Raw genomic sequence first — 11,331 nt, 5'->3', positions numbered from 1 at the left:
GCCAACGCCGTTGAGTTGTGTTTGGGGCGCGCCGCGGAGACCTAGCCGCGGCGCATAGACGTAGCCAGGTGATTGCAGTTAGCATCATGCGCCAACGCCGCTGAGTTGTGTTTGGGGCGCGCCGCGGAGACCTAGCCGCGGCGCATAGACGTAGCCAGGTGATTGCAGTTAGCATCATGCGCCAACGCCGCTGAGTTGTGTTTGGGGCGCGCCGCGGAGACCTAGCCGCGGCGCATAGACGTAGCCAGGTGATTGCAGTTAGCATCATGCGCCAACGCCGCTGAGTTGTGTTTGGGGCGCGCCGCGGAGACCTAGCCGCGGCGCATAGACGTAGCCAGGTGATTGCAGTTAGCATCATGCGCCAACGCCGCTGAGTTGTGTTTGGGGCGCGCCGCGGAGACCTAGCCGCGGCGCATAGACGTAGCCAGGTGATTGCAGTTAGCATCATGCGCCAACGCCGCTGAGTTGTGTTTGGGGCGCGCCGCGGAGACCTAGCCGCGGCGCATAGACGTAGCCAGGTGATTGCAGTTAGCATCATGCGCCAACGCCGCTGAGTTGTGTTTGGGGCGCGCCGCGGAGACCTAGCCGCGGCGCGAAGACGTAGCCAGGTGATTGCAGTTAGCATCATGCGCCAACGCCGCTGAGTTGTGTTTGGGGCGCGCCGCGGAGACCTAGCCGCGGCGCGAAGACGTAGCCAGGTGATTGCAGTTAGCATCATGCGCCAACGCCGCTGAGTTGTGTTTGGGGCGGAAGCCTAGCCGCGGCGCATAGACGTAGCCAGGTGACTGCAGTTAGCATCATGCGCCAACGCCGCTGAGTTGTGTTTGGGGCGCGCCGCGGAAGCCTAGCCGCGGCGCATAGACGTAGCCAGGTGACTGCAGTTAGCATCATGCGCCAAGGCCGCTGAGTTGTGTTTGGGGCGCGCCGCGGAGACCTAGCCGCGGCGCGAAGACGTAGCCAGGTGACTGCAGTTAGCATCAGGCGCCAACGCCGCTGAGTTGTGTTTGGGGCGGAAGCCTAGCCGCGGCGCGAAGACGTAGCCAGGTGACTGCAGTTAGCATCATGCGCCAACGCCGCTGAGTTGTGTTTGGGGCGCGCCGCGGAAGCCTAGCCGCGGCGCATAGACGTAGCCAGACGTAGCTTCAATGCTATTCTGCGATTTACAGCACCATCGGCCGACCTCGACCAAACCGGGTGCCGGCTGGGACCCGCCACAACCCCGCCCTAGCGGACATGTCTGAGCACACCCGCCCAACTCAAATACTCCGCCTGGCCCCGCCGGCCTTGCCAACATTACTTGTATGCTTGTTCAATGCTATTCTGCGATTTACAGCACCATCGGCCGACCTCGACCAAACCGGGTGCCGGCTGGGACCCGCCACAACCCCGCCCTAGCGGACATGTCTGAGCACACCCGCCCAACTCAAATACTCCGCCTGGCCCCGCCGGCCTTGCCAACATTACTTGTATGCTTGTTCAATGCTATTCTGCGATTTACAGCACCATCGGCCGACCTCGACCAAACCGGGTGCCGGCTGGGACACGCCCGAACCCCCGCCCTAGCGGACATGTCTGAGCACACCCGCCCAACTCAAATACTCCGCCTGGCCCCGCCGGCCTTGCCAACATTACTTGTATGCTTGTTCAATGCTATTCTGCGACTTACAGCACCATCGGCCGACCTCGACCAAAGCCAGCCGGCGCACAACAGCATGCCTACCCTACTCGGTATCCACAGAAAGGCTAGTGTCGTCCGGCACATCTCCGCGCTGCAGTCCCTGAAATGATTTCAGCATCAACTCGCAGCGGGAAAGGTGAGGCTTAAGCAGCAGCCCCAAGCCTGGCGCACTTGTTTCCTGCGCCGCTTTCAGAATCCTCACACGGCGCTCGTAGTAGGCGCAGCCCCGCTCAACCTCTGCCTCAATCAAGCGCAGCTCCTCCTTCGCCCTAGCACGCTGGTTGTAGCTGCGCACAAGGCTAGCGACTGCTCGCCCTCCGCTGGATCCAGCCCCAGAATCGCTGGCCCATGGAAACGTCCCCCGAAGCACCGCCGCCAAGCCCCCTTCCAAGATCTTTTTGTTGCGTGCCTTCTCCTCCCGTCCCTGCTGCCCTGCAGCGTCCACACGGCACCAGGCAGCCAAGCGGCCCCACTGCTGTCTAAGCTGCCCCTTCACGCGCTGCTTCTCCTTGATGGCATACCTCTGCTCCTTCTTCCTCCCCGCCAGCTTCTCCGTTATGACCTTCAGGCTGTTGTAGTCCAGCACCAGGCCCTGCAATGAAGCCCAAAATTAGTGAACGCCGCGCACACTTCCGCAGCGCAACAGTCAGCCTGCCGTGGCACTGCCCTATACCCCGACTGCCTTACACATGCCCAACCACAATCACTCTACCTCGATTTCACTGGTGATCTTCTTGATCTCGCTCTCGGCCAGGTCACTGACAGCCTCCTTGAATGCAGCAGAGTCCGCCTCCCACTCGCGTGGTGGCGGAGCAGCCGCCGCATGCTCCTGCTCCAGCTTCTTCTTCTCTTCCTCCAGCTGCTTGATGAGTGCAGGCCGCTGTCGGAGCGTCAGATTGTCACCTCCGGCAACCAGAACGCTGCACCCACGCAACATATGGCATCAGCGACTGCAATCCAAGCAAGAAAGTAAGGCATGCAGATAAGGCTTTCACCGCTTGCGCACCTGAGAGGCACGGGGTCGGCCGGGTTGTCTACCGTGTCCAGACGCTGCAGCTTCATCAGCGCCAGGCGGCAGCGGGCATACACTGCCTTCCACCCTGGCTCGCCTGCCACTGCATCCGCGTTGGCGTGTCGTTTGGGCTGGTCATGCCGCTGCTGGGAGCGCTGAGCGGCATGCCCGGCACATGCCATCTCGACCTGCTGGGCACATGGAAACCGTAAGCAAGGTAACACGAGTCTACAGGGAAGTCCAGTCGCACCTGTTGCGGCGTCAGCGTGGCCTCCAGAGTCTCAATCCGATCCTGCGCTGCATCATGTGCTGCCTGGGCCCGCAACCGCATGCGGTAAACCCGAGCGGGCAGGCCAAGCTCGACCTGCACATCACGGCACACAGAATGAGCGCCTGCCTAACCTGCCGCCTGCCTACCCTCGACACTCGACAAAGCCTTACCTGGCGGCAGTAGCGGCGCCCCACATCCTCCAGAACACTCTCACGGTGCGCAGGCGACGTGTAACGCAGCACCTTGCCCTGCTTCCCGACCTGCGAGTTGAAGATTTCGACGATCTCTCCTGTGCCCCGCCCTGCCCCCGTTTGCCCTTGGTGCCCGAAAGTCTTCTGGCACTCGTAGCTGCAGGCACATGGTTGAAGGGATGCGGAGTAAGATAGCAGCTAGAGTACTTTGCAACCTACATGCCCCGAACGCCCGCCCCCTCCCCGTAAGCACACCTGTGGGCATAGCTGTGGAACGGCGGCACGAGGCTGACCATGGCCGCTGCGACGCCCAGCCACGCCGTTGACGGGTCCAGAGCTTGGTGCCACTTCTGCCACGACTTGCTCCAGCGGCAGGCAATATCGTACCACCAGAACTGCACAGCGGTTCCCGCAGCCAGGATGGACGCCGCCGCCGCCGTCGCGTACATGTGACGTTCCCCGTGAAAGAGGTTGACGAGGCGAAGTAGCATACCATGCCGACACAGGACCACGCCAGCTGCAGTCACAAGCTTCTGCAGCGAGGGTCGCGTGGCGTTTCAGCGACAAGCTCAACATCACGGGATAGCAGCACAGCGGCGTAGCGGGAAAAGCAAATCTATGATCTCACCCCTGGCCTTGCCTCTTACCCCGGCCTCCTCCTTGGCCAGCACCTTGTCCGCGGTGAAGCTGGAGCAGTCCGCATTGCGACCTACGTCCGCAGACCCCTTGGGCGGCTCAAAGCCCCTCACGTATGCATTGCCCAGGGTGTACCGCCGGCGCGACAGTTGGCGGTAGTCGAGGCCGTACTTGTGGGTGAGTCCCTTCTTCTTAAACAGGCTTAGCTTGAAGTTGCAATCGAACGCGCCAGTATGAAAGATAGGAGGGCCTCGACCAGCCGGCTCAGCGGCCGCCAGCATTGGCCGCCACGCGAACCCAAGTGAAGGGCTCGCGCCGCCGCTGCCGGCAGCACCGCCGCCGCCGCCGCCGCTGCTGCTGCCCATGCCGGCGCCTGCGCTCGGCGCGCCTGGCGCCGCCGCCTCAGCCACCGGCCCATCCTGCCCCCGGGCCCTGTGCGCCAGATCCGCCAGAGGCGCGGCGGCCGTGGTCGCATCGCCGGCAGCACCGCCGCCGCCGCCGCCGCTGCTGCTGCCCATGCCGGCGCCTGCGCTCGGCGCGCCTGGCGCCGCCGCCTCAGCCACCGGCCCATCCTGCCCCCGGGCCCTGTGCGCCAGATCCGCCAGAGGCGCGGCGGCCGTGGTCGCATCGCCGGCAGCACCGCCGCCGCCGCCGCCGCTGCTGCTGCCCATGCCGGCGCCTGCGCTGGGCGCGCCTGGCGCCGCCGCCTTAGCCACCGGCCCATCCTGCCCCCGGGCCCTGTGCGCCAGATCCGCCAGAGGCGCGGCGGCCGTGGTCGCATCGCCAGCAGCACCGCCGCCGCCGCCGCCGCTGCTGCTGCCCATGCCGGCACCTGCGCTCGGTGCGTCTGGCGCCGCCGCCTCAGCCACCGGCCCATCCTGCCCCCGGGCCCTGTGCGCCAGATCCGCCAGGGGCGCTGCGGCCGTGGTCGCGCCACCGGCAGCACCGCCGCCGCCGCCGCCGCTGCTGCTGCCCATGCCGGCGCCTGCGCTGGGCGCGCCTGGCGCCGCCGCCTTAGCCACCGGCCCGTCCTGCCCCCGGGCCCTGTGCGCCAGATCCGCCAGAGGCGCGGCGGCCGTGGTCGCATCGCCAGCAGCACCGCCGCCGCCGCCGCCGCTGCTGCTGCCCATGCCGGCACCTGCGCTCGGTGCGTCTGGCGCCGCCGCCTCAGCCACCGGCCCATCCTGCCCCCGGGCCCTGTGCGCCAGATCCGCCAGGGGCGCTGCGGCCGTGGTCGCGCCACCGGCAGCACCGCCGCCGCCGCCGCCGCTGCTGCTGCCCGCGCCAGTACCATGCCAACCCTCGGCATCACCGCAGCAGGCGCATGCGTTGAGGGCTCCTGCGGGCCAGCCCGGAAGCTGTTCCGGCAGGTCCTCCACTAGCCCGCGCAGAAATCGGTACCGCTGCGATGTAGAACTAAGGCGCTGCCTCAGCTGCGTCAGCGTAAGCCCCTGGCTATCACAGCCGTTCTCCTGCCAGTTGGCCATGAGAGCCGCACAAAAGCGGTCCATGCCCAGGTGCCCGTTGTAGTATTGTAGGCTGGTGAACTGCTGTAGAAGGCTGGTCTGCCACCAGAGGATGACATTGCCGTCACGTTGCCGAAGCAAATCCCACGATACAATGGTATCGGGCAGGCAGCCGAGCACAGTGGGCCGCAGGGTGTACCCACGCATGCAGCTGCTGCAGGTCACGTGTGGCACATCAATGCTCACGGGCTGGTCCCAGGTCACTACTGTGACTTTGAAAGGGGGCATGCCCTTGGGATCTCCGGGCTTGCCACACACAGGGCACGCCGTGCTGGCAGCCTCGAAGTCCGCACTGCACTGCAGCACCTTCTGGGTCGCGGTGCGCAGTTCGCTGCACACCTTATCAGCCGCTGTGACGCTGCGGAAGAAGTCTTCCACGACAGCGCTGCTATCGTATGGCAGCGGATATTTTGTCTCCTGCCCCCTCGGCTCAGCGCCTCCGGCCCCCTCACCATCGTCGTCTGAGCTGTCTGCGGGGTCTGAGCTGAGGGTGTCGCTATCAACGTCGGGGAGCGTGTGAGGCGCCGCATGTTGAACGTAGGCTGCTCCTTCCTCGTCGTCCTGTTCTACAACACCATTATGATCGTGGACGGTGTAATGACCACCTACACTTAGCTGCGCTTCGCTGCGTCCACGGCGGCCGCCAGTGCCCGCTGCAATGCCACCCCTGCGTCCACCACGACTGCGCCTAAATAATGAGGTTTCAACTGTGTCACTTTTGTAGATGTCTTTCCACTCTTTCATGTTGTCGCCGCAGACATGTTAAGCATGGTCGAGGTGGCCCCACTAGTGCCGGGGAGCTATATCATGTGTAGCGGGGTAGTGTATAGTGCATATGTGTACAGGGGCTGCTTACTATGGCTGGCGAGGGGTGCCAAGTGGTAGTGAAGGAGAGTGCCGGGCGCGCGATGGGCAGCGAGCGAAAGCCGGGCAATGGCAGCACGCTTTTGAGGCCCGGGGGAGCTGTGCTGCCATCGCGGTTGATTACAAATTGTTCCTGGGGAGATGCCTAGGTCCCCAGCCCCTAGAGCTTTCGGTCTTTTCTGCCCTCCCCAGCCCGGTGCAAAAAGGTCCCTGGGGAGCCGCCCATAGCTCGACCCGCCACAACCCCGCCCTAGCGGACATGTCTGAGCACACCCGCCCAACTCAAATACTCCGCCTGGCCCCGCCGGCCTTGCCAACATTACTTGTATGCTTGTTCAATGCTATTCTGCGATTTACAGCACCATCGGCCGACCTCGACCAAACCGGGTGCCGGCTGGGACACGCCCGAACCCCCGCCCTAGCGGACATGTCTGAGCACACCCGCCCAACTCAAATACTCCGCCTGGCCCCGCCGGCCTTGCCAACATTACTTGTATGCTTGTTCAATGCTATTCTGCGACTTACAGCACCATCGGCCGACCTCGACCAAAGCCAGCCGGCGCACAACAGCATGCCTACCCTACTCGGTATCCACAGAAAGGCTAGTGTCGTCCGGCACATCTCCGCGCTGCAGTCCCTGAAATGATTTCAGCATCAACTCGCAGCGGGAAAGGTGAGGCTTAAGCAGCAGCCCCAAGCCTGGCGCACTTGTTTCCTGCGCCGCTTTCAGAATCCTCACACGGCGCTCGTAGTAGGCGCAGCCCCGCTCAACCTCTGCCTCAATCAAGCGCAGCTCCTCCTTCGCCCTAGCACGCTGGTTGTAGCTGCGCACAAGGCTAGCGACTGCTCGCCCTCCGCTGGATCCAGCCCCAGAATCGCTGGCCCATGGAAACGTCCCCCGAAGCACCGCCGCCAAGCCCCCTTCCAAGATCTTTTTGTTGCGTGCCTTCTCCTCCCGTCCCTGCTGCCCTGCAGCGTCCACACGGCACCAGGCAGCCAAGCGGCCCCACTGCTGTCTAAGCTGCCCCTTCACGCGCTGCTTCTCCTTGATGGCATACCTCTGCTCCTTCTTCCTCCCCGCCAGCTTCTCCGTTATGACCTTCAGGCTGTTGTAGTCCAGCACCAGGCCCTGCAATGAAGCCCAAAATTAGTGAACGCCGCGCACACTTCCGCAGCGCAACAGTCAGCCTGCCGTGGCACTGCCCTATACCCCGACTGCCTTACACATGCCCAACCACAATCACTCTACCTCGATTTCACTGGTGATCTTCTTGATCTCGCTCTCGGCCAGGTCACTGACAGCCTCCTTGAATGCAGCAGAGTCCGCCTCCCACTCGCGTGGTGGCGGAGCAGCCGCCGCATGCTCCTGCTCCAGCTTCTTCTTCTCTTCCTCCAGCTGCTTGATGAGTGCAGGCCGCTGTCGGAGCGTCAGATTGTCACCTCCGGCAACCAGAACGCTGCACCCACGCAACATATGGCATCAGCGACTGCAATCCAAGCAAGAAAGTAAGGCATGCAGATAAGGCTTTCACCGCTTGCGCACCTGAGAGGCACGGGGTCGGCCGGGTTGTCTACCGTGTCCAGACGCTGCAGCTTCATCAGCGCCAGGCGGCAGCGGGCATACACTGCCTTCCACCCTGGCTCGCCTGCCACTGCATCCGCGTTGGCGTGTCGTTTGGGCTGGTCATGCCGCTGCTGGGAGCGCTGAGCGGCATGCCCGGCACATGCCATCTCGACCTGCTGGGCACATGGAAACCGTAAGCAAGGTAACACGAGTCTACAGGGAAGTCCAGTCGCACCTGTTGCGGCGTCAGCGTGGCCTCCAGAGTCTCAATCCGATCCTGCGCTGCATCATGTGCTGCCTGGGCCCGCAACCGCATGCGGTAAACCCGAGCGGGCAGGCCAAGCTCGACCTGCACATCACGGCACACAGAATGAGCGCCTGCCTAACCTGCCGCCTGCCTACCCTCGACACTCGACAAAGCCTTACCTGGCGGCAGTAGCGGCGCCCCACATCCTCCAGAACACTCTCACGGTGCGCAGGCGACGTGTAACGCAGCACCTTGCCCTGCTTCCCGACCTGCGAGTTGAAGATTTCGACGATCTCTCCTGTGCCCCGCCCTGCCCCCGTTTGCCCTTGGTGCCCGAAAGTCTTCTGGCACTCGTAGCTGCAGGCACATGGTTGAAGGGATGCGGAGTAAGATAGCAGCTAGAGTACTTTGCAACCTACATGCCCCGAACGCCCGCCCCCTCCCCGTAAGCACACCTGTGGGCATAGCTGTGGAACGGCGGCACGAGGCTGACCATGGCCGCTGCGACGCCCAGCCACGCCGTTGACGGGTCCAGAGCTTGGTGCCACTTCTGCCACGACTTGCTCCAGCGGCAGGCAATATCGTACCACCAGAACTGCACAGCGGTTCCCGCAGCCAGGATGGACGCCGCCGCCGCCGTCGCGTACATGTGACGTTCCCCGTGAAAGAGGTTGACGAGGCGAAGTAGCATACCATGCCGACACAGGACCACGCCAGCTGCAGTCACAAGCTTCTGCAGCGAGGGTCGCGTGGCGTTTCAGCGACAAGCTCAACATCACGGGATAGCAGCACAGCGGCGTAGCGGGAAAAGCAAATCTATGATCTCACCCCTGGCCTTGCCTCTTACCCCGGCCTCCTCCTTGGCCAGCACCTTGTCCGCGGTGAAGCTGGAGCAGTCCGCATTGCGACCTACGTCCGCAGACCCCTTGGGCGGCTCAAAGCCCCTCACGTATGCATTGCCCAGGGTGTACCGCCGGCGCGACAGTTGGCGGTAGTCGAGGCCGTACTTGTGGGTGAGTCCCTTCTTCTTAAACAGGCTTAGCTTGAAGTTGCAATCGAACGCGCCAGTATGAAAGATAGGAGGGCCTCGACCAGCCGGCTCAGCGGCCGCCAGCATTGGCCGCCACGCGAACCCAAGTGAAGGGCTCGCGCCGCCGCTGCCGGCAGCACCGCCGCCGCCGCCGCCGCTGCTGCTGCCCATGCCGGCGCCTGCGCTCGGCGCGCCTGGCGCCGCCGCCTCAGCCACCGGCCCATCCTGCCCCCGGGCCCTGTGCGCCAGATCCGCCAGAGGCGCGGCGGCCGTGGTCGCATCGCCGGCAGCACCGCCGCCGCCGCCGCCGCTGCTGCTGCCCATGCCGGCGCCTGCGCTCGGCGCGCCTGGCGCCGCCGCCTCAGCCACCGGCCCATCCTGCCCCCGGGCCCTGTGCGCCAGATCCGCCAGAGGCGCGGCGGCCGTGGTCGCATCGCCGGCAGCACCGCCGCCGCCGCCGCCGCTGCTGCTGCCCATGCCGGCGCCTGCGCTGGGCGCGCCTGGCGCCGCCGCCTTAGCCACCGGCCCATCCTGCCCCCGGGCCCTGTGCGCCAGATCCGCCAGAGGCGCGGCGGCCGTGGTCGCATCGCCAGCAGCACCGCCGCCGCCGCCGCCGCTGCTGCTGCCCATGCCGGCACCTGCGCTCGGTGCGTCTGGCGCCGCCGCCTCAGCCACCGGCCCATCCTGCCCCCGGGCCCTGTGCGCCAGATCCGCCAGGGGCGCTGCGGCCGTGGTCGCGCCACCGGCAGCACCGCCGCCGCCGCCGCCGCTGCTGCTGCCCATGCCGGCGCCTGCGCTGGGCGCGCCTGGCGCCGCCGCCTTAGCCACCGGCCCGTCCTGCCCCCGGGCCCTGTGCGCCAGATCCGCCAGAGGCGCGGCGGCCGTGGTCGCATCGCCAGCAGCACCGCCGCCGCCGCCGCCGCTGCTGCTGCCCATGCCGGCACCTGCGCTCGGTGCGTCTGGCGCCGCCGCCTCAGCCACCGGCCCATCCTGCCCCCGGGCCCTGTGCGCCAGATCCGCCAGGGGCGCTGCGGCCGTGGTCGCGCCACCGGCAGCACCGCCGCCGCCGCCGCCGCTGCTGCTGCCCGCGCCAGTACCATGCCAACCCTCGGCATCACCGCAGCAGGCGCATGCGTTGAGGGCTCCTGCGGGCCAGCCCGGAAGCTGTTCCGGCAGGTCCTCCACTAGCCCGCGCAGAAATCGGTACCGCTGCGATGTAGAACTAAGGCGCTGCCTCAGCTGCGTCAGCGTAAGCCCCTGGCTATCACAGCCGTTCTCCTGCCAGTTGGCCATGAGAGCCGCACAAAAGCGGTCCATGCCCAGGTGCCCGTTGTAGTATTGTAGGCTGGTGAACTGCTGTAGAAGGCTGGTCTGCCACCAGAGGATGACATTGCCGTCACGTTGCCGAAGCAAATCCCACGATACAATGGTATCGGGCAGGCAGCCGAGCACAGTGGGCCGCAGGGTGTACCCACGCATGCAGCTGCTGCAGGTCACGTGTGGCACATCAATGCTCACGGGCTGGTCCCAGGTCACTACTGTGACTTTGAAAGGGGGCATGCCCTTGGGATCTCCGGGCTTGCCACACACAGGGCACGCCGTGCTGGCAGCCTCGAAGTCCGCACTGCACTGCAGCACCTTCTGGGTCGCGGTGCGCAGTTCGCTGCACACCTTATCAGCCGCTGTGACGCTGCGGAAGAAGTCTTCCACGACAGCGCTGCTATCGTATGGCAGCGGATATTTTGTCTCCTGCCCCCTCGGCTCAGCGCCTCCGGCCCCCTCACCATCGTCGTCTGAGCTGTCTGCGGGGTCTGAGCTGAGGGTGTCGCTATCAACGTCGGGGAGCGTGTGAGGCGCCGCATGTTGAACGTAGGCTGCTCCTTCCTCGTCGTCCTGTTCTACAACACCATTATGATCGTGGACGGTGTAATGACCACCTACACTTAGCTGCGCTTCGCTGCGTCCACGGCGGCCGCCAGTGCCCGCTGCAATGCCACCCCTGCGTCCACCACGACTGCGCCTAAATAATGAGGTTTCAACTGTGTCACTTTTGTAGATGTCTTTCCACTCTTTCATGTTGTCGCCGCAGACATGTTAAGCATGGTCGAGGTGGCCCCACTAGTGCCGGGGAGCTATATCATGTGTAGCGGGGTAGTGTATAGTGCATATGTGTACAGGGGCTGCTTACTATGGCTGGCGAGGGGTGCCAAGTGGTAGTGAAGGAGAGTGCCGGGCGCGCGATGGGCAGCGAGCGAAAGCCGGGCAATGGCAGCACGCTTTTGAGGCCCGGGGGAGCTGTGCTGCCATCGCGG

At 64.9% G+C, this 11,331-nt stretch overlaps 3 protein-coding genes across 3 annotated transcripts in view; 1 reads left to right on the top strand and 2 right to left on the bottom strand.

The window, feature by feature from the left end:
• CHLRE_13g572312v5 (uncharacterized protein) overlaps positions 1-1,327 on the top strand; it is a 3,286-nt gene extending 1,959 nt beyond the window's left edge. Inside the window, exon 3 of the mRNA XM_001693689.2 lies at positions 1-1,327. This exon is cut by the window's left edge and continues 771 nt beyond it. The gene's annotated coding sequence lies outside the window, so the exon portion shown is untranslated.
• Positions 1,328-1,482: 155 nt separating this feature from the next.
• CHLRE_13g572272v5 (uncharacterized protein) lies at positions 1,483-6,231 on the bottom strand. Its single transcript, XM_001693547.2, has 7 exons — positions 3,800-6,231; positions 3,408-3,685; positions 3,132-3,309; positions 2,941-3,054; positions 2,685-2,878; positions 2,391-2,598; positions 1,483-2,270 (listed from the first exon to the last, which is right to left on the bottom strand). Exons 1-7 carry the CDS (start codon positions 5,540-5,542, stop codon positions 1,722-1,724), a joined length of 3,264 nt encoding a protein of 1,087 aa, XP_001693599.2. The 5' UTR covers positions 5,543-6,231; the 3' UTR covers positions 1,483-1,721.
• A 55-nt stretch (positions 6,232-6,286) lies between these two features.
• On the bottom strand, positions 6,287-11,171 carry CHLRE_13g572250v5 (uncharacterized protein). The gene is made up of 7 exons (XM_043069391.1): positions 8,837-11,171; positions 8,445-8,722; positions 8,169-8,346; positions 7,978-8,091; positions 7,722-7,915; positions 7,428-7,635; positions 6,287-7,307 (listed from the first exon to the last, which is right to left on the bottom strand). The coding sequence occupies exons 1-7, from the start codon at positions 10,577-10,579 to the stop codon at positions 6,759-6,761; spliced, it is 3,264 nt and encodes a 1,087-aa protein (XP_042917366.1). The 5' UTR covers positions 10,580-11,171; the 3' UTR covers positions 6,287-6,758.
• Between the last annotated feature and the right edge of the window lie 160 nt (positions 11,172-11,331).

The sequence above is a fragment of the Chlamydomonas reinhardtii genome, chromosome 13 (genome assembly GCF_000002595.2).
Source record: "Chlamydomonas reinhardtii strain CC-503 cw92 mt+ chromosome 13, whole genome shotgun sequence".
Lineage (NCBI taxonomy): Eukaryota > Viridiplantae > Chlorophyta > Chlorophyceae > Chlamydomonadales > Chlamydomonadaceae > Chlamydomonas > Chlamydomonas reinhardtii.
Note: the sequence above shows the minus strand (reverse complement) of the source record. Positions and strands in the feature narration are given on the sequence as shown.